At 39.2% G+C, this 27439-nt stretch overlaps 2 protein-coding genes across 3 annotated transcripts in view; one reads left to right on the forward strand and one right to left on the reverse strand.

The window, feature by feature from the left end:
• The window catches only part of ero1a (endoplasmic reticulum oxidoreductase 1 alpha), a 30876-nt gene extending 19091 nt beyond the window's left edge, over positions 1–11785 (forward strand). The window contains exons 10-16 of the mRNA XM_052013664.1: positions 974–996; positions 2645–2737; positions 5235–5481; positions 8032–8101; positions 10402–10488; positions 10578–10711; positions 11268–11785. Coding sequence (XP_051869624.1) covers positions 974–996; positions 2645–2737; positions 5235–5481; positions 8032–8101; positions 10402–10488; positions 10578–10711; positions 11268–11328 — 715 coding nt within the window. The 3' untranslated portion in view covers positions 11329–11785. The remainder of the gene's footprint in view (positions 1–973; positions 997–2644; positions 2738–5234; positions 5482–8031; positions 8102–10401; positions 10489–10577; positions 10712–11267) is intronic.
• A 5550-nt stretch (positions 11786–17335) lies between these two features.
• gpr137c (G protein-coupled receptor 137c) overlaps positions 17336–27439 on the reverse strand; it is a 35402-nt gene continuing 25298 nt past the window's right edge. The window contains exons 6-7 of one of the 2 annotated variants that reach the window (XM_052023013.1): positions 25060–25184; positions 17336–20736 (exon numbers count right to left, since the gene is read on the reverse strand). In XM_052023013.1, the coding sequence (XP_051878973.1) occupies positions 20535–20736; positions 25060–25184 (327 nt within the window). In that variant the 3' untranslated portion in view covers positions 17336–20534. The remainder of the gene's footprint in view (positions 20737–25059; positions 25185–27439) is intronic. The other variant, XM_052023023.1, reaches the window with a different exon arrangement.

The following is a 27439-nucleotide window of genomic DNA, read 5'->3' on the forward strand; positions in this document are numbered from 1 at the left end:
TGGGGAGAAAAAATTCCACACATGAAAATCTCTGGAGCTGGTGGGCATCTAATAGTTATGACACTGCAATGACGTGCAGTTTTCTCATCTTTTGGTATTTATCATCGTAGACTGACCTTGAGCACAAAGAAGTTGAAATGTGTGGATTATTTCACATTTCAGGATTCATTTTTTTAAATGGTTAACTTCCTTTGTTACACTAAGAATTTCCTCTCAAACAAAAGAAGCTCTTTCCGAGTTGGGTTACCTATGGAAATGCTTTATTAATAGCTTGCTAAAATAGGGCTTCCGCCTGCAATAGCAACAAAAATTATGAAATTAAGGGTCTGGGAACTTTTTTTGTGTGATAGAGGACAATTATGGATATGGTGGCACATTTAATAGTGATATCAGCAAAAGTAAATCCATTATCACAGTGGAAACAAAATGATGTTAATTTTCTCCAAAAGTAATAATGTTAACAATATTGAAGGTTTGATATATTAAGAACATCATTCAGCTAACTCAGCAGACACCCTAGTAGTTGAAGCAGCAGCAGTGATACTATTCACTCTCAAAAATTCCACGAGATATTGCATAATCCGCAATATCAGTAAGTCACAGTTTCTCTGTCCTATTGGAATCCATTCCAGCAGGACGGCAGAATAGGGGCTGCTTTAATCTTATTTCACTGGATTAATAATGTAGTTTAAAAGTCTGCTCAAGTGCCATTGCTGGTGAAGTTTATGCCACAGATATTTTATGTAGTTTTAGGGGCGAATTTCTTTAGCAGTGAGATTTTTATTTGGAGAAAATGGGGATGCAAGACAGGGAGAAGGGAAGTTTATCACTTTTATAACCCTGGATTAAGCCCAACATACAAGGAAAGTGGGATCTTAAGCATTTCGGTGACCTTGCTTTTGTTCATATTAAAATCAAAACATGTTTAAGTATTTTAATTAGACTTTTTTTCTCCCCCTACCGAAATAGGAAGAACCTTCTACAATTGGTTGCAAGGTAAATGCACTTTCATATTTTAAGTCTACTCTAGTCATGAACTAACGCTTTTGCAGACAGCATTAACAGTTACAACAGCACCTATTTAATTTCACCTGTTTAAAATTTTATCGATTAAACTACAACCATTTAAGATGAAATCAGCCAATATCTTTCAGTATTATTGGGATTTCAATATTTTAAATATGTGGAAGTTATCGCAAAAATCATTTGGGTCATTTTCTGAAAATTATAAAGTCACTAGGGCAGTAATAATAGAGGACTTCAATCATTTGAATACAAGGGCACAGAATTCCAAATTGCAATCGGAGAATATTTTTAGGCAAGCCTAACAAGGGGGCAAGAGTCTAGCTTTGTTTTAGTGAATGAAGCTGGGTGGATGGTGGGGGAGGGGGGGTGCATTTTTTTTTGTAATTCAATTATATTTAGCATGGTTATGGAAAAGGACAATGATAAAATGGAAGTAAAGGTTCTAGTAAAATAGGCCTTGCCTAAATATAGACTAAGACATGATTTAGTGGAAATGAGTGGATGAATTGTCAGGGCCAGCTTTCAAGGTTATTAAATGTGACAAGGGAGGAAATTGCAGACCATCATTTTCCAATCTGGCCTGAAAACAAGAGTGACTGCTAACCTTTTACTATCAGTTAGAGAGGGATACATTGATTAATTACAGGCCAGTTAGTTTAACTTTAGTACCATTCAAATTATTGGAATTAATTCTACAAGAGCAGTGTAAACCTTCAGTATGGTTTTGTTAAAGGAAGGCTGTGTCTGACTTGATTGAATTTTGTTTGAAAATTTTACCAAGGTGGGCCAATGGGGGTAGTATGCAGATTTTAGCAAGGCTTTTGACAAAAATCTCATCATGCAAACTGGCTAAAAAAAGTAAAAAAACCTTTTGAGATCCAATGTGAAGCAGCAAATCGATCTGAAATTGTCCCAGTGGCAGCAAGCAATGGCTAGTGATTGACAAGATTTTTTTTTTGTGGCTGGAAAACTGTAACCACAGGGGTTCCACTGGGCTTAGTACTTGATCCTTTGCTTTTTGTTAAATATATTAATGATTTTATCTGTAATATAGGGAGTATGATAAAGAGGTTTGTAGATAAAATTGGCCATGTGATTGACAGTAAGAAGGAAAGCTTTAGACAGGGAAATATCAAAGATCAGGACATATGGAAAGAATGGCATTTCATCCAGATAAGTGTGAGGCAAGTGCAACAGAGAAGGGAGCACATAATGAAAGAGAGGATATTGCTTAGTGTGGTTGAACAAGGGATACTTGGAGTATATGTTCATAGATTCTTAAAGATGGTAGAATAGGTCAATAAGATGGCTAAAAGGGAATACATGATGTTTTTCTTTATTAGCTGAGGCATAGGAATATAACCAGAGGCTGGTTAGTGAACTTGCTGCATGCAAAGATAAGGGGTAGAAACACACTCTTAACACAGTACTAGAATTTGTATTTGAGCTGTGACCTGCAGGGCTATGGCCCCAGCACTGAAAGGTGCGCTGAAGCTGGGTAACTCATTTTCAGTTGGCAAAGATGTGATGGACCATTACTGTATCATAAACTTTCAATGATCTTATGATCAACAAAATAATGATTTTCAAGGAACAAAACTACAACTTTCTATTTCAGATTTGTGTATAGAGAAGAGATCATTTTACCGAACTATTTCAGGCCTCCACACCAGCATTAATATCCATCTTAGTGCACGATATCTGTTACATGGTATGTACCAAACACTGCTCTTTCCACTTGTCCTACAACACACAAATCAAGGATGGCAATCTACCAAATGCAGAATGCTTCTTCTGATACTTTGATTAAACTTTAAACCAATGGCGTGATGAAATGTATAAATTTCCTTGGCCAGATAATTTTGAGGTTTTGGGTTTTACTTGATGATGCTGAGGTAAACATATTTCATTATCTCCATAGTACATATATGGGCCTAATCAAAATTACACTGTCCCAATATGACTGGGACAGTGGTAACCGATCACTCCTCTTAATCAACTGGTTTGAGGACACCATCCTGCATTGTCCAGCTGGGAGGGACTGCCCTTGCCTGGTTCCTTTATTTTTAACTGTCCCATGTCATTTGTTAGCCTCCTTCCTTCCTTCCTGACAAAAGTCCATTGCTGAGCCAAACCATTTGCAACCTTGGAGATGAGACTGCAGATGCTGGAATCTGGAGCAACAAATAATTTGCTGGAGGAACTCAACACATTGAGCAGCATCGGTGGGGTGGGGTGAAGAAACTGCTGATGTCTTGGGACCATTTGCAAACTTAGCATTGTGTTTGACTTGGAGATAACATACAGTTGGAGCAACCACATGCTCCATTGGTAAGGCTGCCTGCTTCTACCACTGTGTTGACAGAGTCTGTCCTTGCTGAAGCATACTGGCTGCTAAAAACCCTCAGCCTCGTCCTTGCTAGTTCTAAATACGTACACCTGGCCACTCTTCCATTCGCCAGCTTACTTAAATACAAAAGTAAATTGAAATAGTAAAGAATACTGATACAAAATATGTTTATAATCCACAGGCCAAAGGTGCATCAGTGCAAGTAAATTCTTCTGCAAGGCACAATAGATAACAACTTGTGTCATTAAATTAACAAAGACATAAATGATCAAATTTACTGTCTGAGGATGGTAGGCCACAGGCAATTTCTATCATCACTTGTGAGAACTTAAATGTAGCCATTATTCCATTTCTACCCACTGAGTTTTGCATTAATCTACTCCATATAAAGCTAAACTTCTGAGGCAGTTCCTTTGGATCAAGGATAACTTACTTCTCCTCAGATTGATGGTTTTGAAGTGGCGAATGAAACTAATGTGGCAACCACAGATTTTGGCAATGGAAGGGGTGAGTGGGCATGTGATTGACCCGGCCTGCCCTATGTAGCCCACAGAATGTAGTGAGGGCTTCAACAATGGGATTGCTGGCCAGGGAGAGGACACTGATGTTGATCTGCTTATCCCTCCAGTGAATTAGGAGGATTTAAGAGCCAACATTGGTGGTGTTTTCCCATTGACTTGAGGTGCCTGCTGTAGGTAATCCATGCCTCAGAAACATAGGAGGACCAGGAAAACTGCTGCTTGGTAGAGCATGAGGTTTATGCCAGGTGTGAAGCTTTTATCTTCAAATACCCATTTCCTCAATCGACCACAGGCTACGCTGGTGCAATGAAAGCAGTGGTGAATTTTAGACAAGGTGGCTCTCGATAAGGGAAGTGGTCTGTCTTTTCCCAAGGTTTCTCCATGAATCTTCATTGTAGTACAGCAGGGGCAGATCAGTAGAGGACCTTTTTGTCTGTGAATGTTGAGTATAAGGCCCCATCTTCTCATGCGCTTTGTTAAAAGCATCAATGATGGCTTGGAGCTTGATCCCTGAGCGAGTAAATGCGAGCATCATCAGCACACTGCCTCTCAGCTTCTGAGGCTTGGGTGACCTTGGTTCCACAGTGTAGTCATCGTGGGTTGAATAACTTCCCATTGGTTCTAAAGATTGCCTCCATTTCCACAGGAAGTTTGTTGGAGGTGAGATGCAGCATTGTGACAAGAAAGATTAAGAGATGTGGGCGAGGATGAATGACAATAATGAGAAATTAGAGGGAGAAATACACAAATTCTTGAAGGCACCAGAGGTAATGATGCAAATGCAGGAATGGAAAAATATTGAGGCCCTCCCGGTTAATGCTTGGCTTGCATACCATCATGGAGTAATTACTAGGTGGAGACAAACTTGTGTGGATGATGTTCCCTGTGGCAAACTGCAGGGAGACTCCTCTGTAGTTAGCACAGTTGGAATTGTCTCCTTTCTTGAACATGTAGGACATTAGATGTCTCCTGGAATACCCTCCTCTTCCCAAAAGAGAGGACAGAATATTGCATTGCATCCCTCAGCACCTGTGTGTAAGGAATGAGTCTGAGTCACCCCTTTTTGATTAAAAGTTGTCTGTTAACCCATTTGTGAAGTTCCCTCAGGTGGTTGTCAATATTCTGGACATGCTAATAATACTTAGAAGATTAATGTTGCTTTTATTTTGTCTAACGACAAATTTAAGAAATGCCTATTTTAATTACTCATCAGAACCACTGTTTTAACAGTATATAAATTCTGATATTTTTCCAGGGAACTAAGGCAAGAGGATCGAGTGTGTAACAGCATGCACTCATTTTGTATCCAGCCTAATGCACTGTAAACTCTCCTTCAGATACCTGGTATGCAAGAAAATGGGGGCACAACATTACAGAATTTAAGCAGAGATTTGATCCACAAATTACCAAAGGAGAAGGACCACGCAGACTCCAAAACCTTTATTTCTTGTACCTCCTGGAGTTGAGGGCTTTATCTAAGGTGTTGCCCTTCTTTGAACGTGCTGCCTTCCAACTTTACACAGGCAATGAAGCACAGGATAAAGAAAATAAAAACCTTCTTCTGGAAATTCTCAACTTGGCCAAGTAAGTAATTAGTTGATATACATTATTTTTTTGATTTTTTTTTTAAAACTGTTATCAGGCACGGAAGCGTAGCAGTTAGCGTAACGCTATTACAGTGCCAGCGACCCTGGTTCAATTCCGGCTGCTGTCTGTAAGGAATTTGTACGTTCTCCCCGTGTCTGCATGGGTTTCCTCTGGGTGCTCCGGTTTCCGCCCACATTCCAAAGATGTATGGGTCAGGAAGTTGTGGGCATTCTATGTTGGCGCCAGAAGCATGGTGACACTTGTGGGCTGCCCCCAGAACAGTCTACTTAAAAGATGCATTTCACTGTGTGTTTCAACGTACGTGTGACTAATAAAGATATCTTTATCTTATCTAAAGATGCTGGGCTGAAATACAAAAATGCTGCAAGGCTACCTGCTAGTGAAACTATAATCACTAAAGCTAATTGTGAAATGCCTATATACAGTATTCAGTAAGCTTTGTCAAAGCAGCTTGCCATCATTGTTGCAGTGAAAAACTGATCCAAATTAACTCGTATCTAGTTAGAAATCTGGTTAATGATCATGCAAGATAGAGATACCTCACAGATCAACTTGCAATTCTGATTATTCCTCGAGACTCTGACTCTGATTATTCCTCGATTGACTCTGTGGTGAAGAAGGCATACGGCGTATTGTCCTTCATCAATCGTGGAATTGAATTTAGGAGCCGAGAGGTAATGTTGCAGCTGTAGAGGACCCTGGTCAGACCCCACTTGGAGAACTGTGCTCATTTCTGGTCACCTCACTACAGGAAGGATGTGGAAGCCATAGAAAGGGTGCAGAAGAGATTTACAAGGATGTTGCCTGGATTGGGGAGCATGCCTCAACAGGTTGATTGAACTCTGCCTTTTCTCCTTGGAGCAATGGAGGATGAGAGGTGACCTAATAGAAGTGTATAAGATGATAAGAGGCATTGATCGGGTGGATAGTCAGAGGCTTTTTCCCAGGGCTGAAATGGTTGCCACAAGAGGACACAGGTTTAAGGTGCTGGGGAGTAGGTACAGAGGAGATGTCGGGGTAAGTGGCGAGTGCGTGGAATGGGCTGCCGGCAACGGTGGTGGAGGCGGATACGATAGGGTCTTTTAAGAGACTGTTGGATAGGTACATGGAGCTGAGAAAAAGAGAGGGCTATGGGTAAGCCTAGTAATTTCTAAGGTAGGGACATGTTCAGCACAACTTTGTGGGCCGAAGGGCCTGTATTGTGCTGTAGATTTTCTACGTTTCTATGAGATTTACTAGGGAACTGGAGCTCATAACATTGGGTAAATCCCAAGTATAATGCTTTCTGTTGTGGGTCAGTTTCCCATGAAAAGCTGCCATATGCCAGAAGTGACATCTATAGCACAGACATCAGCAATTGCCCTCAAATCTTTAATTCAAATTCATTGCTCTGTTATCAGTGATATGATCACTTTAGCTCCTCTGTTTCCTTTAGGCATCATTAATGAATGAATAGAATGGGCTAAAATCACGCTGCATGAATTTTAGTTTTTGAACCGTGATCTTCCTTATGCAAATTTATGTAAACAGTTCTGTAACAGTATTGAGATCAGAAGTGAAATAGAAAAATGGCACTAGAATGTTTTCTCCCCTCTTTCCACCTTTTTTATAAAATGTTTTACTTCTCACTTGGTGAAAGGAAGAACAAACCATCCCAACATCTTTAAATCCATGTTTTAGACTACCTCCTGCTGTTTACTTACCCTCAAGTAATAAGTTCTGATTTCTGAATAGTCTTTCCAACACTTTTTTCCTTCCTACTTCATATTTCTGTACATTGAACTGTACCAGTCATGTTTTTGCCCATCTCATTTAACCTGTTCATCTTGCACAGTAGTGTAGCGGTTGGCGTAATGCTATTACAGCACCAGTGACTTGGGTTCAATTCTGGCCACTGTCTGTAAGGAGTTTGTATGTTCTCCTCTTGTGTCTGTGTGGGTTTCCTCCCACATTCCAAAGACATACAAGTTAGGAAATTGTGGGCATGCTATGTTGGCGCCAGAAGCGTGGCGACACTTGCGGGCTGCCCCCAGAACACTCTACGCAAAAGATGTATTTCACTGAGTTTCGATTGTATATGTGACTAATAAAGAAATCTTACCTTTTATATTCAGTTTGCTATCTCCCCTAACTTAGAACCAACAAATTTCAATAACACATTACTGCTTATGTCCAAATCTTTAAACATAATGGTTACAAGAAGTCTCAGCACCGATCACTGGATAGAATATTATCTGCCTGAAAAGCTCCCAAAAATCAAGTTGCCAATACTTTGTTTTTTGTCACACCTCCATTTCCCTTTCAACACTCATTCATTCATTCCTTGTTAATAATATGTACCCGAATCTATATAGCAAACCTTTGTTGCACCATATCAAATTAAATATGCTTATTTTTACATTTTTCTGGCCACTTTTACAATGAGTAAGCAAATTTGGCAAAGCTGATTATTTGTAACACACTGGCAATCACACTATTGCTGCTGAATAATAGATTATCAAGTAGTAACAATGTATTCTGCCTTAGATCATTCCCTTCACACTTTGATGAGCGTACCTTGTTTGCTGGGAAGAAAAAAGAATCTGAAAATCTCAAGGTAAGAATATATTTAAATTGTTATTTATATTTACTACGACTAAGGCACCAAGTGTTTGATCACAGAACAAACAGCTGAAGACCAACTACTGCTGGTAGTGTACTAACTGGAAACTCATTCGTAATTGGAAATAACATTTGCTTCAAGCAACACTTTAACAGTTCTGTTTCTAGATTAATGTCTTAGTCCTGAACCTGCATTGTATCCATCAAGAAGAAACCACTTGGTGTACAGATTTCAATACATTTAATTGATTCCTCTTCTAAATACTTCCATTATGAATTTACAAATCAAATATATAGCAAAATTATAGAACATTATAAACAATAATGTCTATTTATAAAATTTGCACCAGATTTTTCTAAAACCAAAGCACTCTGCCAGTATACAAGGTTAGTCAGTGGATTAAATTTAGCAATTTGCTGATTAACTAGCACTGAACAAAGTAGCCAAGGAACATTCCACTTTTATCACCAGTAAATTCAAGGATATTTATCCAATAAATGGTGCAATTCTAACCATTCTTTATGAAAGTTGTATATTAGTTAAATCATGAGTCTTCCATGGAGCTTTGTATCCTGGTTCCATCAGTGTTCTGAGTGGTCATGCCAAAAATCACAGAATTGTTATGGAACAGGAGGTTGCATTCAGCCCATCAACTCTGCCATCTCTTTGCAGAGCAAGACAGACACACAAGAGACTGCAGATGATGGATCGGGAGCGAAAACTAAACTGCTGGGATAACACCTGGTCAAGCAACGTGTGTGAAGGCAAAAGGATGGTCAGTGTTTCGGACTGAGATCCTGCATTGGGACTCAGGGTCTCAACCCAAAACATTTCGCATCTCCTTTGTCTCCACGTGTGATGTTTGACCTGTTGAGCTCTTCCAGCAGTTTATTTTTTGCTCTCTGCAGAATAATCTCATCAGCCCCACTCCCTCATTCATCCCCCTTGGCCCTGCAAATTATTTTGCTTCAAATGCCTATCCAACTCCATTTGCTTCCATCAACCTAACAGGCGGTGAGTTCCTAACCACCTCTTAATCAAAGAAGAACCCAGTTTCTCCTTTCACTTAAAATTGCTGGTTGCATTCCATTAAATCTCTTCTGCACTCCATTTAGGATCTTCACATTCTTTCAACAGAATTTGATGCCCAACCAGTGTTTTATAATTTTAATTATTTAACATAACCTTCCTGCTTTTATATTCCATATCCTTATAATTGAAGCCCAGCAACCTTTAAACACACTTTCCAAGATTTCATGCAAGTACACTTCCTACATCCTCTATGGAACTTTGTCATTTAGTCTACTTCATTTCTTCCTGCCAAAAATGGGCCTGATGAATCCATCCTGCTGTCCCTTTCCTCCTTCTAAACTTACCATTTGTGGCTCTGGGATTCCACTTAGATGAGGTGGAGTGGACTTTGAGTACCACTGAGGCCTTAGCCAGGAGATCTTGAAACCCTGTCTCCTTTACAGCCTAAAATAAAAACAAAATGCTGCAGGTCAGGCAGCATCTGTGGAGAGGAAAACCATGACCTTTCATCAGAACTAGAAAAATGAGAAAGCAAGTGATTTTTAAGATGCAGAGAGGAATGGAGAGAACGCAGCTCTCCCCTTTGTTAGCATGGAGACGAAGACTATTCAGATGTTGCTTAACCTAGTAGAAATTATTTTATTAGTGTTCTTAATTAAGGCAAAATAAACAAACCACCTTCCTGGACTTGGCCTTTTAATCAAGGAGAACTACTTCATGTGAATGGGATTGTGCTAATTATGGTAGTCAGTCTTGGCATAAAGTGGAGGGATCTGGTCTTTGTACTCAGCACATCTGTTCTCCACCCCTGGACTCATTGCTGAATCCAGTATCCAAGCTGGAGATCAGATGCACAGTTTACTATAATGAAAAATGTGAATTTCCATATGTCTTGGGGATCATGGATGAGCTCTGAACAACCCTGAAATAATTGCTGTATTCTAGTTGCAAAATTTGAGCACTGTTACATACATGAATGGCAGAATGTAACACCAGGTCTAAAATCAAAAGGCACCAAGATGCCTTGGTTCCAGTGTACTGGTGTGACATCGAACAAACTGCTTTGCCCTGAAGTGGTGGGAAGGAAATCTGGAGGACCATTTATCTGGTCACTTTGTTGCACTTTAAGATTTTGATTTCAGCATGTGCAAGAGCCTATCCTTGCCCTAACAATGGGACATGGTTTAAAATAGTGAAAGAAAAATACGCTTGTTATCTTTGAGCTATAGCATGATATTTAATGTGTATTTCTCTCATTAAAGGAAGAATTTCGGCTGCATTTCAAAAATATTTCAAGAATAATGGATTGCATTGGTTGCTTCAAATGCAGACTTTGGGGCAAACTTCAGGTCAGTAGTTACCTCAGGAGAAATAAAAAGCAGCAGTTTATTCCTCAGTTATGTCCAGGAGATGTTATCATGCACTGTCATTCTTTTAGGTACAAGGACTGGGCACTGTACTGAAGATCCTATTCTCCGAGAAGCAGATAAATAGTTTATCAGACACCGGTCCATCTCAAAGATTTCACTTGACACGGCAAGATATTGTTGCACTCCTTAATGCTTTTGGAAGGTAAGGGCTTTTTAAAATAGGAACAACTACGTAGTCAATTGGAACTAAATTACTGTTGTCTTCCACCTTCTCCAAGTGCTGAAAATTTCTCGGGATGAGTGGGTGGGGAGAGTGAGAGGCCAAAGATGCTGTGCAGTTTTCAGAAAAAGACAGCAGGATGATGGGATCTAACAGAATTTCCTCAAGTTCTGCCTCTATTTTATACCAGCAGAAGTGGGGTCAATATCATACTTGTCATAAAGTTGATAAACAAAGATACTGCTGCTTTGAAATTCTTCTCCCACACAGGAGTTTTGTAATCATATAGACTGGGTGCCTTTATGGAGTACTTCATCCCTAGGATTTAACACTGGGTAAGAACTGAATCGGGTCCACTGCATTACTACTGGTAGTATAGGTGTTTGCAATTATTAATAGTTTAGTTTATTTTAAAGGAGTTTTAATGCCAGTATGTACTAAGTTGTTTGTGATATACTGGTTAAGTATATTGACCAGTAATATCATATACACTAGGTTATTCTACCACTGAACATCAGTAACCACTCTCTTGTTCCAGGATTTCGACCAGTGTCTGGGAGCTTCAGAATTTCACAGAACTACTGAAAACCACACATTGATGGCACTTAACTGCCTATCTTCCTTTCCTTCCCTTCCCTTCCCCTCCCCCCTGTCCTTCCCCCCCCCCCCCCCCCCAGAAGTCCTTGTGTTTTTGTTTTGAAGTCAAGAGCTTGTTGCAAAGATATTGTAACAAATTTAATTGAATGCTATAGCTTAAGGATTTTGTTTTCAAAAATCATTAATGGGCAACTGGCTTAAATTTTACTGAATGTAAAAGTGGATAGTAGTTTAGCCAAACTATGCCATGAAATAGCTTCAGGGAATTATGACATGCTGTAAATAATTTAGAAACCAAAGATGTTGAATATTTTTGTAGTGTTTTCACTGGTGCAATGTTACTGATTTGACCCTTCTCAGTTTACAAAATACACTGTTCCACTCCAAAGTTCTTGACTTTGATTGTTTTCTAACCTGAATGTTTCATTGTGGTTATCAGAATAAAATCTGATGAAATATTGTGCAAGCCTTTCAGAATGTTGTCCATTAGGAAAGCAGTAGAATCAAGTTCTCTACTTTAACTTGACCAAACACAAGAGAATAATTCCAAATGCACAAGCAAGACATTTCTAAATTTCCATGGGAGCCATCCTTTCAGTCCAAATGCATCTCTATCAACAATAACTATTGTTCCATCAATCAAACTGCATTTTATTGGGATAATTGCATCCAGAAGGAGCCTGATGTTGTAGCAGCATTTGTGGATATAAACTTAACTGTCAAAGACAAAAGATCATTTAAGTACTCTAATTTCAATGAAACCAAGGTTTAATTTCTAAACTTCATGGAGACTGTAACATATCAAGTTAAAAGGTTTGCAAAAAATGTGACCACAAGCATTAATGTGTTCTGAAAATAAAGTAGAATTAAGTGGGGAAGAAGCAAAGCTAATAACCAATCCATATTTATTAACTAGAATGTGATTGATTTGTATAGCAGATTATAGTTTAAAAACTTGCAACTCTAAAGTAATTGGTATTGTATTTTATCATCTCATTGGTATAAGAAAACTTTTGTAACCCAAGTTATCTGTAAATGTTAGGGTGTCAAATCAATGCAAGTGTGATGATTTTGTTTATAAAACATTGTGATTAAGATCTGGATTGCACTTGCAGGGATAGTAGTGGAAACACTCAATTTTAGCCTTCAGAAGGGGAACTGGTTAAGTATTTGAAAGAATTTGCAGGGCTACAGTGAAATGGTACTGGTAGAGGAGTTTTTAAACAAAGCCAGAATGGACTGGACAGGCTGAGTGGCCTTCTCTGCTGTAACTACTGTGATTGAGATCTGAATGACTTGAAGATCTTTTGAAGCTGAAAGATACTATTCTGGGCAGTGTTTTCCAAAAAACACATTTGTGATTCAATTTTTAATCATGTCCAACAGCCAATTTAGAAACTCAAGGTGTCAAAAATTTTTAACAATCTTATAAACACATGAGCAGATCTCTTCTGGTGTGGTTTGTGGCAAGTTGTAGACAATACTTATCATTAAAGACAAATCCAGTCCCTGAATTACTGTTTCTTTAATGCTTTGTGTATAAATTTGAGTTCTGTAAATAACTATTGCTAAAGATACATAATCTGATCTTTTTCAGATGTTAAATCCAAGGAACACCTAGCCAGATGTAGAAATCAGTGAAAAGTTACAGGGGTAGGAAGGTGGAGGTTCAGTTCCTAGGTCTGGCAATACAAAGGCTGTGAACTGGTTGGAGCTAATGGTGGGGGGAGGGGGTGGGGTGTTGATAATAGGGATGCTATGTGATCAAATTTAATTTTATAACAGTTGATATTCAGTATCTTATCTTGCAGTTGCTGTGCACATTGGGAACCAGAAAAGCACCAAACCGGAAAGCAGAGAAACCCTGTAGCATAGAGATGAGGGATGTAATTTTTGGAATGATAGTAACAACAGTTGTAAATCAATCAAAATTCCCTTCAATTAACAGTGGAGTGAGCAAGTGTCGCCACATGTATGGCAGGAGTGGCAGGAGTAGCAGGACTAGAGACAGATAGAATGATCAATGTCAATTAGACAGGAGACAAGAGATTGAAGATACGGGAATCTGGAGCAAAAAAAAGGCTGCTGCAGGAACTGTTGTCAAGCAGCTGGTCAGTTCAGATGAAGGGTCTCAACCCAAAAAAATGTCAACTGTCTATTTTCCCCTTCAGCAGGTCATTTAATGTCAGTTAGACCTTGGACATCTAGAGGAGCATCGTGAAGACATTCAAAGATGTGATTGTCCAGCTCAGCTCAAGCACCACAACTAGCAATGTTGGGGGAGCCCAAAGAGTATGTTCTAAGCCTGTATCAAGACAGTTAAGAGCAGTCCAGGCACCAGACAACTACCAGTCTGAGGGATGGAGCAGTAAGAGATAGCCTATTGGTGAATAAAATTCTGATATCCTAGCTGAAATAATCCATTACTCAGCTATGTGTACCTTATAACCAAGGCCAGAAATCCTTGTACTGCAGTGTGATTAGGCTCCTTAGCAGATACCACTACAATATCCCCTTCTCTCCTCAAAAACTGCTCATGTTAAGAGGGGAAAGCATTAACTTTCAATGGGAGCCTGAATCAGAGGTAATCTGCACTTGGACTTCAATGCCAAAAAAAGGGCACCTGAATGCAACTGGGGCACCACAAGACAGCAGGCTGTGTGGAACATTTAAAAAGGTATATTACCTTAAATTTAGAAACATTGGAATCAAATTTAGTGTCAATAAAAAGAGCTTATACAGCAGGAGCTTGCTATCAACCAAAAAATGTACCCAATTCCTCATACAAATGGAAATACAAAAAATGGAAGTTGTAGTAAATCACATAGCTCCTTAACCTTGCTCTAGCAAGAAAGATTGTGGCAACTGACTTTCTTCCTCAATTTCCTTGACATCAAAAGATTTATTGTTCAATCATACAGCATGGAAACAGGCCCTTCAGCTCAGAGTCCACACTAACCAGCAAGCACCCATTTACACTAATCCTACACTATCACTACTTTATTCTCCTATTTGTAGAATTCAATATCAAGTCCAGAAGGCTGCAACATGCCAAGATGGAAGATGAGCTGTTCTAAAGCTTGTATTGGCCTCCTACACTGTTGCAATGAGGCCACAGACAGATGGGTCAGAGTGGGAATGGGATAGAGAATTAAAATAGCAGGCAACAGGAAATTCAGGGTTTCCCCATGTTTCCATTAGCCCCTCCACCCTAGGATTCAACTACTCACCTACACACCAATACAGTGGCTAATTTTCCTATCAACCTGCATATGCACCTGGAGGAAACCTAAAGTCACAGGGAAAACCTGTAAACTCCGAAAACTTTTGAACTGTAGTTGAAGTTACCAGCTGCACCACTGAAAATAGATTCTAAAGAACTGTCTATGCATCATATTCCCAATTGGTTGGCTTCTTATCCTGGGACTATGTTGCCCAATTCTTGCTTCTCAAGCTAGAAGTAACAGCATCTCAGGATCTAGTTTGGTAATCCCTTTCAGAACCTAGCATCTCTCAACAAAAATCACTTCATTTTCTAAACTTTGTGCTATACTTATCTCAAGAAATTGAGATACAACCTCCAGAAATCTATCAGGAATGCCAAGAGACAATACTGGTTCAAAATAGAATCCCAGACCAGCCATAGGTTGCGGCAGGGCTTACACACTATAATGGGCTACAATATGAAGTCAGGCAGCATAGTTAACAGGCATCCCTTCCTGATGAACTTAATGCATTTTATGTGCATTTTGAACAGAAGTGGAGTGGATTGTCACCACCCACCCTAACAGCCTCCAATGCAACTGAACCCGTGGTCACCATCGAGGATGCACCATCAGTCTTCCAGAGTGAACCTGAAGAAAGCACTTGGCCTAGATGGTGTCCCTGGCCATGTGCTCAGATCTTGTGCTGATCAGCTGGCAGGGGTATTTGCAGACAAGTATACTTCTCCCTGCTTCAATCAGAGGTTCCCACCTGTTTTAAGACCACTATCATCCCAGTACTGAAGAAAAAGGTAATGTGCCTTAAAGTCTACTGACCAATGGCTCTGACATCCATCATGAAGTGCTTTGAGGCTGGTCACTGCATGCATCAACTCCAGCCTCCCAGACAACATTGACCCACTGTAATTCACCTACTGCCAAAACAGGTCTACAGCAGATGCCATCTCCCTATCCCCACACTCATCCCCGGAGATTAAAGACATCTACGTTAGACTATCGTTTATTAACTACAGCTCTGCCTTCAATACAATAATCCCAAGCAAACTCGTCACCAAGCTCTAGACCTGGGGCTCAACACCTCCCTCTGTAACTGGATCCTTGACTTTCTGACCAACAGACTGCAATCAGTGAGGATAGGCAGCAACACCTCCAGCACGATTATTCTCAACACTGGTGCCCCACAAGGCTGTGTCCTCAGTCCTCTATTCCCTATACACTCATGACTGCGTGGCCAGATTCTGCTCTAACTCCATCTACAAGTTTGCAGATGATACCACCAGAGTGGGCTGTCCCTCAAATAATGATGAGTCAGAGTACAGGAAGGAGAGAGCTTCATGACATGGTGTCATGATAACAACCTTTCCCTCAATGTCAGCAAAACGAAAGAGCTGGTCATTGACTTCAGGAAAGGGGGCGGTGTACATGCACTTGTCTATATCAATGGTGCCGAGGTTGAGAGCTTCAAGTTCCGAGGAGTGAACATCACCAATAGCCTGTCCTGGTACAACCACATAAATGCCACAGCCAAGAAAGCTCACCAGTGCCTCTACTTCTTCAGGAGGCTAAAGAAATTTGGCATGTCCTCTTTGATACTCAATTTAAAAAAAAATCAATGCACCATAGAAAGCATCCATTCTGAATGCATTACAGCTTGGTATGGCAACTGCTCTGCGCAGGACTGCAAGAAACTGCACAGAGTTGTAGACACAGCCCAGTGCATCACAGAAACCAGTCTCCCCTCCATGGACTGTCTATACCTCTTGCTGCCTTGGTGAAGAGCCAGCATAATCAAAGACCACACCCACCTAGGTTGTGGTCTCTTCCCTCCCATCAGGCAGAAGATATAGGAGCCTCAGGGCACATACCACCAGGCTCAAGGACAGCTTCTATCCCAGTGATAAGACTACTAAACAGTTCCCTTATAAGACGAGATGGACTCTTGACCTCAATCTACCTTGTTTGACCTTGCACCTTATTGTCTACCTACAATGCACTTCCCTGTAACTATGACACTTTACTCTGTATGCTGTTATTGTTTTTACCCTGTTTCACCTCAGTGCACTGTGTAATGAATTGATCTGTATGAACAGCATGCAAGACAAGTTTTTCCACTGCACCTCAGTACAAGTGACAATAATAAACCAATACCAATGTGGTCTCTTCTACACTGGAGCAACCAAATGCAGATTGGGTGATCACTGTAAAGCACCTGCATTCAGTCTGGAGGGGCAACCCCAAACTTCCCATTGCCTGCCACTCCATCCCACTCCTACCCATCTGTCTGTGGCCTCATTGCTGTAGTTCAGGAGGCCAACACCAGCTTTGGAACAGCTCCCTATCTTCAGATTGAGCAGCCTTCTGGACTAGACATTGAATTTTACAACTTCAGATAAACTGAAATCAAGTTACATCAGTAACCAGTCTGATATTGGCTCCACCAGACCCCCACCCCTTTCTATCCCCTCTGGGAGTGGAGGACATGCTGCAGATTGACCTGGCATGCAGGTCTTCCTGCTCTGCATTTTGCAATTCCCACATTGTGTCTCTAGAGACACAGCTAATATTTTAGGTCAAAGACACTTTCTTTGCCAGACATTAGCTCCATTTCTTTTGCTACAGATGAGGCCTGACCTGCTGAGTATTTGCAGAATTTTCTGTTACTCAGAGTATAGGCCCTTTCCTCATTAGCAACCCCATCATTGCAGGAACCAACCTAATCAGTGTCACATCACTGAAGGAAGAATTTCCTGGGATGGATGTGTATATTATGCCAATTACCCCACTGTCATTTTTAACTGGTGTATTTTTAATCATTCCACAAATCCCAAGACAAAGTTATCTTCAAGACTATAAAGCTTTCCAACTAAATATTAGCACCTTCCCTTTACGAATGCCATAAAACATTTATTAAATATGGAAGTGCTTGTTACAACTTTTAAATACTAAGTCATTACATTCATTGGCCACAATAAAGTCTCAAGAATAGCTTTGTGGTTAACAGAACAAATAGTAAATTCACAGTTAACTATTAACAGTACAGTAACTTTAAATAGTTCCACACAGACAAACTTTGTAGATTTAAGCATTACAAGTCTAACAAATCATTCAATTTTGAAATGTTACTGAAAATTAGTTTACAAATACTTTCAATAAAGAGAAAGAATACATCATTCTGTATTGAAATGGTCACTATGGTATTTCTTCTGATGTCAGAAATGAAGATAAAAGCACGGTGAATCAGATTCAAGTTGGAGAGTTTTACCTTGCTACGTGGTCTGAAACCAATTATACCCTTCAAAACAGAATGGCTCAGATCACGTAGACCAAACTTGAGCTAAGCCAATCACTTACAAATCCAGCCAATGAGGGTAATATTTGTTTGCTTGTTCATATCCTGGTTCATGGAAGACGACTTCATTCAGCACGTGATAAACATTTGATCCTCTGATGGATTGCCAGTTAGATAATTCACTCATGGACTGGATGGAAAATATAATTAGAATGAGTTCTTGGCTCATTAAGCATGTTGCAGTGAAAGACTACATGAATTTTCTGGAGTAATGGAAGATTAAGCAAAATGTGAAATTAATTTTATTTTTACCAAATGATTCAAATTTTAGTTTTAGCATTTCAAAGTACATGTAGGATCAAAGTTTCTAAAGATACTATACTTTCACATAAAGTTAATCTTGACAGTATTTTGTTGATGCAGCAGATTTAGATTCTGCAGAGATCATTAACTTTTGAATGTAGAGATGCATTACCTGAAGGATAGCAGGTCTGCAAGATACAGATGGCTGCTGTACATCAACAACAACAATGTATTAAAAATTAAATGAAACAATTTTATCCTGATGGGTATGATACAAATTTTTTAAAGCATCCTGCATAACCTGTTATTTTTCTATGTGAATGTACATGGATTGCCCAATGTCATAGAAAGCTAAAGCATTAATGTGATAATCCTGAACGATATAGTTCTGTCCCTTGTCTCCTTTGAACACTTCCAATTCTCCCCAGAACAAATTTTGGTAACAAAGCAACCACAGAAACAAAACATCAACATGAAGACTGAACAGAGCTTCCTCAGAAGACCATCTGTTTAAGCTGCTCCCACATGGTTTATGCAAGCATACTAAAAATCACAATGAGGATGATTAATGTGATTCAGAAAGTTATTCCATAAGAAACCAACATTGATGTATAAAGGCAAATGCATATACCCATTTTCCAAAAGAAAACTAGTGCTTAAAATTTACACAGTACTGTAGGGCACACATTTTAGAAACAAATTTCCATACCAAATGTTTGTCTAGACTATTCCATACAAGGTTAACACAGATGCAAAATAGATTACAAAACTACTAATGTTATTCCTGAACTCTGTTGCAAACCTGCTCATCTTGATCTCTACTGTGTTACTCCAAACAAAAAGAAACCTAATCCTATAGATTTCTTGAGGCACCACTAATTTAAAATGACAGCTATTAAGTATATTCTGTATGAAACCAAACTGTTAAGCTCCTTAATGCACCAAATATGCAATAAGGCAAAATATTTTTGGCCATTTTAAGTGACCTTTACCTATAAAATGCAAGTTAAATCCTGAACAGACACAGCCACACATGCAATTTTGGCTCAGGTATTATTCATTCTGTTTACATTAGAAATCACTGAATCTCATGCTGGAAAGCTTCTTGTAGAAACTGAGATAGCAATCAATTTTGAAGCTGAACTTGTGCAAATTTAGTACTCAAGTGTAGATTTAAAAGACCATTTAATAGATATTTTTGTCTTGTTGCTAAAGTATTCTGTTGAAGACCTGAGACATATATACATTGTGCAGCTTATAACAGTGACTACATAAAAATACAGCACATTCAATACCTAAAAGTTTAATAGCCAATTATTTACATTCATTTACTGAAATTTAAAGCTGCACTATTTTAACAGTCAAAAAGTGCACAAACTTTGAATAAAAGTTGTACCTGACATGATCAAATCCCATTTTAATCTGTGCCCTACAATAATTGTGTAGTGTAATTAAATATCTGGTTGTCTCACAAGTGTGTACAAAACATACTGATGTACACATTACTACATGTTTGGAATTATCAGACTGTCCAGAAATCATTTCATCCTTGTTTGAAGAAACCAGCCCTTAAGAACAAAGAAACCCTAGATAACAAAATTAGCATGTGGGTAATGAGATTTTACTACACTAAACATGCAACTCGACTAAATCAAAATCGTTTAAGACAATGCTAACAACTTTAGGCTATAGTAGATGGAAATATTAATATTGACAGTTGCCAGGTATATTGGTCAGAGAACTTTAAACCATTATGTAGGATTTCAAAATGGTAAATAGTAAAACATTACATTCAACTGTTTAGTTTGTCACTTAAGCAAAATTCATTAAATGTAGTTGGAAATATAACCAACTTATCAATACTGTATTACTATGACCAAAAGTGTACAAGACTAAATGAAAATTATCAAGTCTACAAGAATACCTTAAATATATGCATCACAGCATTAATGCATTTTAAACTGCCTCTTTTGGTTAGCTTAAAATGGCAGGATTGAAAATTAACTCACTTTACAGATACATTAAAACATAAATTTTACAATGATCAACTCATTAGGAAATGAATTGCCTTTGCCTGGCCCAGATTAATCCAAAGCCCTCAAAAAAAATAGCATATTAATAATGTCGATATCATTCCAGAACTTGTTCAGATTGCAAGTGCAGGTTTAAAAAGTGCAATATGCAGTCCAACCTACTACAGTCAAAGCAAGCTGTAATGGTGCAGGACACTTTTATGCTTCTTATGGTCATTGATGCAGTTCTGAAATTTCAACGATCTTTCTCTCAATGCCAGAAAGTGAATTCTGTCAACATTTCTTTCATATTGAGACGAGGTCAGTCCATACAAACTGACATGTAAACATTTCCACAAAACTGCAACTGCAGATTCCTATTAGTTCTGGGGTGTCGAGTAATAGTTTTGTGGTGTTGAATAATAGTTATGGTGGTGATTATTTTGGATATTACCATAAGCGAAGAGAAGTGGTGCTGTAGCTGTTGGAGGTCCATTCAGCAAGTGAGAGACTACATTGTAATTGCTATTCCTATGGATTGCTCCATACCAACCAGTGCCTTGTGGTGTTGTGGATAGGATGCTTAAAAAAAGAGGAAAGAAAGGAAAAGGATTTTTAGTCTAATTAAAAAGAAAAAAAAATTTTTTAGATGGTAACATTTTTATCCCCTTTTTTATTCCTTCCCAAATTATCTTGGCAGTCAGATAGCTGATCTGTGCCAAGCATCTGCCTGTGCTATCGCATGCATTTATTCTCCCATGGACACCTTTGGGGTGTTGTGACGGCAGGGGGGGGGGGGTGAAGAAGAATGTGGGAAGGAGAAAAATTCTGCCCTTTTTTCCTGTGGAAAACTTTCAGCAAGTTTGAACATGTGACCTTAGAAGCTCATGCTAGGAAAACCACAAGATGAAACTACATATCCCTGCAGCATCTTGTGTTGGTCAAGAGGTGATGGGAGGAAACAATGTATTTGACCACTATGTTGTTTGGATATCAACGAGGTAGAGCTTTAGCTTCACTATGCTGCTCTTACACTTATAAATGGAGCATGACAAATCAGAAATACTGGGTAAATTGAGGAACCTCAACTTCCTGAATGTAAACTTTATACTGAAAAATTAAACAGCTTTAGTTTGGGCTCATAAAATAAATTGGTGATTTGGGCAGATGCTTCAAACAAAATTGTATCTGTTGCCTCAATTCATGTTGCTGTATCAAAGAACTTGATAACCTAATTATGAAATCTTTCTTTCAATGCCACTCTTTGCTCCAAATGTAGTGTTCTCCTCAATTGCTAAATTGCAGCTGACTCCAAAATTGTTACTCTTCTAATGGCATCACATCCAAGAGTTGATGCTTAAGTTAAAGGCATTATTGACCAGTATGACCCAAGCCACATTTGATATTCATGCACAACAGACAGCAATCAGGGAAAATGGTAATTGGCTCCTCTCCTTTGCCTGGGCACTGAAGGAGATTGAATCTCAACTGATACCCCTGCTGAAAGGAATGAGTGTGGAAGGGCTGAGGTGCAATACTTTAATCATATTTGAAATCCGACCTTCAGCTGGGCTTCTGTTAGGTGAGATTAATTAAACAGACACCTTTCTCATGTACAAGTTTGTCTGGATATATATTCAAATGGTTCTCATTTTGAACTCTTCTTTCTCCCCCCACCCCTCAATCAATATGCTCAGATTCTTGGAGTGGGAACTACCTTCTCCGTGATAATTTTCATAGAGTCAGATGTTCTCAACCTCAAGTGTCCACTGGCAGCATTGACTATCTTAACATTCATTTGTAAAACTCCTGACAATTAAAAAAGTAACCAGTTGACACTTAACCATTCTCCAGGGTACCACATTCAAGTGAAGTACTTTTTGAATACATGCCTTTACTTTGACCAGTTTTGCTGGGATTGATGAATAAGCAACAAAATTAAGATCATCTTGAGGAAAGCAAATTGTGGACTATCTTGGGAAGTCTCAAAGGGGAAAACCTGAGCCTAAGTTGCCATTCCCACAGCCTGCTGACAGATCATTTGCCTCTGTGTTTGCAATAGGCATCAGGGAAATCTTAATGATTTACTAGAAGAGTATTGAGCTATTTATAGCTTCTGCTCCAGAGAATCAATAGAAGGAAATGGGGAAAAAAATGTGAAGCAGTGGGCTGCCTCAAGGAGCTTAGCATCTTCACTTGTGTTTAAATTTTGGGCCGTATATTTGAAGTGCATTCATTTACATCCTAACAATTGACCATTTTAATACTTTTATCTAGGAATTGGGAGTAGGTGAAAAAAGTTGTTAGCCTGGATGAAGGATCAAAACAATTTTAAAATTTGAAGTTGAAGGTATCACATGGGAAAACTGAATTCAAAGATTTAACAAGTGGTTAAACAAGTCAAATCATAAAATCTCAGTCCAAAACTAAATACAGTGAAATCCATATTATCACAAAATTGAGGGTGTAGAGAGGAAGCTGTCAGTACTACACTTTTGGGACACAGTGGAACACTTCAGGTTTACTGAAATGCCTATGGGCCACTTTCTTAAATGAACTGTTTGTATTATTTATTGTGGCGGATCTTAAAGCATATCATTTCTTAAAAACTCATGCTGGGGGGATTCTAGTACCAATTAGCCCATTCATTTTTCATACAATAGCAGTAAAAAAAATACAGAAGTGTTTTGTCTTGCTACAAAGTTTAAGCTTTGAGATATGATTAGAGTGCAGCATTATAGCTGAAAATAGTGTACATAGAAATAGCAAACAGTTGCAGCAAATAGCAGTTTCTTATTTACATGTTTTGTTCTGTATTGACTACATGGGGAAAGCCATTCAAATCATTCAGTAATAAATCCATTGGAAGATCATTAACTCAAGACAATTTAAAATCTTGTTTGTTTTGAGGCCAAATGTTTAACTAGAGATTTTAAAAGGCAAAATCTAGATGTGTGCCTGGTAAATATTATGGTCAAATTAGTCCATGTGCTTTACTTAATATCTTGGTTAGCTTATCACTTAAGCAAAAAGGCTTTGAAGACTCATTTGATAAAGAGAACCAATGAAAACAGACTTCACTATATGATGGATAAGTAGAGATTCAGGGATATGGATATAAAAAGGTAGGGTGGGGGTGGGCAGAAGAACCAACTCCCAAAAGGGAAACTGTTGTTGCACCTATAGGGTAATTGAAGGCAGAGCAAGGATGAATTCACACAAGACACTGGCCAGGGTAGTGGAGGTCTGAGCATTTTGCTTCCAAGCTCTTGATTCTCTGCTTCTGCCCCCCTTTATTTAGCCTTTCACTGTATATAGCTGCAAAATGACTAATTCTGCTGCAAGAAGCTATTTCTGCCTTACTCATTGCAGCTTATCTTTTATCACCATCTGAGATAAACAGATAGCAGTGTCAAACTGAAGCACCATTAGTCTGTTGCATTCGTCACAACCAATGTGGGAGGAAAATGATTTATAGCACAAGCAGCAACTTCTGCAGCATAATCTAGATGCAAAATGCATTACTATTTGAACAAAGTGTCTGACACTACTGTTCTTCCTCCCTTCCATCAATACAACTGGATCACAAGTGTAACTAAATTATATTCCTCAGACAGTACTTAAATGATGCACAGTAACCCCAACTCCTTTTTGGGATCTATTCCAGGCAGCTTTAGGAACATCAGGCATGTTAATTTGCCTCCTTCCTCATTGCCACAGCAACAGCGAGGATCACACTTAAGGAACAAAGTAGTAGACCATCATGAGGACGAGTGTCTTTTATTCTTTCAACTTGCTTCTCTCAATGGGCAGTTTGACAGAACCAAGGCTACTTTCCCCTTTATATCAATTGCCAAATTTACACTGATCCAACTTAAGACCAAGATTTTAATCTTCAAGAAGTTACTACACAACTTTAATTACTGCACATGTGCTTTGTGTTCTTAATAGGTTTGGTGCCATTTGGTACCCCTCAGGCAGAACTACAACATGGGATTCCAGGCCTGTTAAGTGCCTTGCATTTGAGAATAGAAATTCTACAAAGGAACCATGTTGAAGAGCATTTCAGTAATTCTTTCAAGTTTGAATTGATCTGAATTTTCTTAAAGATTGACAGTGGTTCTTGAGTGTCATTTGCTACTAGTCTGGCCTTTGACATTCTAGTGCAAAATCTTGAGCATAAAACTCCATTTTGACACTCCTGTACTGGAACTCCTTGGGTGCTTGCTATTGAAAATGCTCTTTCTAGGATAATACACTAAACTCATGGTTCATCATTACTGATCAGTAATAAGCAAAATGTAGGTGTAATTTTAAACCTACATCAATCACAGCATTTTTGAATCTGCAGATGTCATTTCAAACATAGTAGCCCTGACACTGTCCTGAAGTTCAGAGGTCAGATTTAATCACACTGTCCGGAGCTATTTTGACTATTGATATAAAGTAGTAACTGCAAATTTTGAATGAAGATCAAACTAATGTCAACAATCCTTAATTTCAGTAAGAATCCCCTGTTTAAACTAGTTTACAAATTTTGTTCTTGTCAAAGACTTCTGGAGAAAGGACAAGGTTTTTGTTTCATAGTGAGCCAGTTCTGTCAGTCTATTGCTGGACATATAATCCAGTGCATGGCAGAACCAATCAAATCTGCAAAACTGGAGAAAGAAAACTATGGGAAAGTGATGTCAATTATCTCTGGTAATATGAACCTAAGTGCTAAAAAGTGTATCCATCTCAAGTTTCCTCTCCTGCATAGATTTCAAAAAGGAATAATTTGTAGCAACAAATACTTTGAAGGAATTACAATTACCAATATCTCTTCAGGAATGCTTCTCAAAGATTGAACTACACGTTCAGGGTCAAATACAGGATTTGAAAATTTCACTCTTAAATGCGACCTACCTTCCTCGTTCTCCTCTTGAGCCACTACTTCTACTTAAATCGTCATCACTATCATACCGCCTTGGATTATCAAAAAAATATGCCCTGGAACTGAAACTGTGACTGTTGATCATTCCACCTGACCCCTATAAAAGATATTGATACAACAGGTTCAACAGCATAAAGTGTAATTCAGGCAACAGGAGGAGCTGCACAAACATATCGAAAGCAATTCTACCAAAAGTGCAAAATTTGTATAATTTCTGCCATGTTTTGTAGTGAGCATCAGATAAAACTTAGTTTAAAATGGTCATTTTAAACTACTTTCGTTCTGTTGTGTGCAAGTGATTCTTTTTTCCATTTAACAAATCAGATTTTAATACTTTACTAGGGAGGGTGCAATACTGGACTTCTCAGGGAATGAGGCAGGGCAAGTAACTGAAGTGGCAGTCAGGGAGCACTTTGGCTCTAGTGACTAATTCTATTAGTTTTAAGATAGTGATGGAAAAGGATGGGACAAGTCCACAGGTCGAGAGTCCTAAACTGAAGCAGGGCTAATTTTGGGGGAATTAGGCAGGATCTAGCAGAGGTCAATTGGTTGAGTCTGTTTTGAAGGGAAAGGAACAAATGGCAAATGGGAGGCTTTTAAGAGTGTGATATCAAGAGTCCAGAGGCAACATGTTCCTGTTTGGGTGAAGTATAAACCCGGCTAGTTTAAGGAACCCTGGATGACTAGAGATATTGAGGCTCTGGTCAGGAAAAAAGGAAGCATACATTGGTTTAGGAGGTCAGGGACAAGTGAATCCCTTGACTAAAAAGATTAACTTTTATATTTGAGGGAAATCAGGAGGGCAAAGAGGGTATGAGATGGATCTGGCAGGCAAGGTCAAGGAAAACCCCAAGAGGTTCTATAGCTATATTAAAAGGGTGGCTAGGGAGAGAGTAGGTCTCCCCTTAGATCAGCAGGGCTGCCAATGTCACAAGCTGCAGGAGATGGATGGGATTTAACAAATTTTCCTCTGTGTTTATTGAGGTGAAAATCATGGTTGATAAGAGTTAATCATAAGAGATAAAAGAAGTGGAGATGTTTTGGAGAACATTCATATCACCAGAAGAGGTATTTGCACCCTTACAGTGCATTAAGGTGGACAAATCCCCAAGGCTTGACTGAGTGCATCCTTGGACCTTGTGGGAGGCTAAAAAAGAAATTGCAGAGACCCTTGGAGATATTTGCTTCATCATTAGCATTAGTGAAGTTCCTGAAGACTGGAAGGTGGCTAATGTTGTTCAGTTGTTTAAGGGTAGCAAGGACAAGCCGGAGAACTACAGGCTGGTCAGCCTGAAATCAGTGGTGGAGAAATTCCTAATGGGAATTCTGAGGGACAGAATCTAGCAGCATTTGGATAGACAAAATCTGATTAAGAGGAGTCAGCATGGCTTTGTACGTGGGAAGTCATGTTTGACGAATCTGAGTTTTTTTTTGAAAAGGTAACCAAAAAGGGTAGATGAGGGTAGGGCAGTGTATGATGTCTATATGGACTTTAGCAAGGCCTTCGACAAGGTCCCACATGGTAAGCTAGTCTGGAAGGTTAGTGCAGAGGAGATTTACAAGGATGACGTTGCTAGGACTAGAAGGCCTGAGTTATAGGGGGAGGTTGGTCAGCTTAGGTCTTTATTCCTTGGCAAGTAGAATGAGGGGCAACCTTGTAGAAGTGTTTAAAATTATGAGAGGCATAGATAAGGTGGATGGTAACAGTCTCCCTCCTTCTCCTCCCACCCAACCCCAAGAGTAGGGGAGTCCAAAACTAGGAGGCATAGATTTAGAGGGGAAGGATTTAATGGGGACCTAAGGGGGCAACTTTTTCCATGCAGAGGGTACAGAGTATATGGAATGAGCTGCCAGAGGAAGTGGTTGAGGCAGGTACAATAGTACCATTATTTAAGCAGCACTTGGATAGGTACATGCGGGGGCAGGGTTTGGAGGGATATGGGCTGAGTGCAGGCAATGGGACTAGTTGGGTGGGCACTGTGGTCAGCATAGACTGGTTAGGCTGAAGGGCCTGTATCCATGCTATATTACTTGATGACTATCACTAATAGTATGCCATTTCAATTACTTTTAAAACAAGCCTCTTTTTCCCACTTGCATGCCCCACCCACAAAGTCCAATAGCATGAGCTCATTTGCTGACAGTGGTACAACCTCCCAGAGGGCAGTGGGTTGTCCTAACAAACCAAAAAGGGAGCAGGGTGATTTGCTGGGAAAGTGAACTGAACACATTCTTACTGGTCTACATCAGGCTCAAGGGATAGCATGGTCTCCTACTGCTCAAAAATAATCTTATATAGTAGTATCAAATCAAAAGGAATTCTGACAAATCCGAACAAAGCTCAGCACACAA

Source organism: Pristis pectinata, chromosome 1, assembly GCF_009764475.1.
Source record: "Pristis pectinata isolate sPriPec2 chromosome 1, sPriPec2.1.pri, whole genome shotgun sequence".
Lineage (NCBI taxonomy): Eukaryota > Metazoa > Chordata > Chondrichthyes > Rhinopristiformes > Pristidae > Pristis > Pristis pectinata.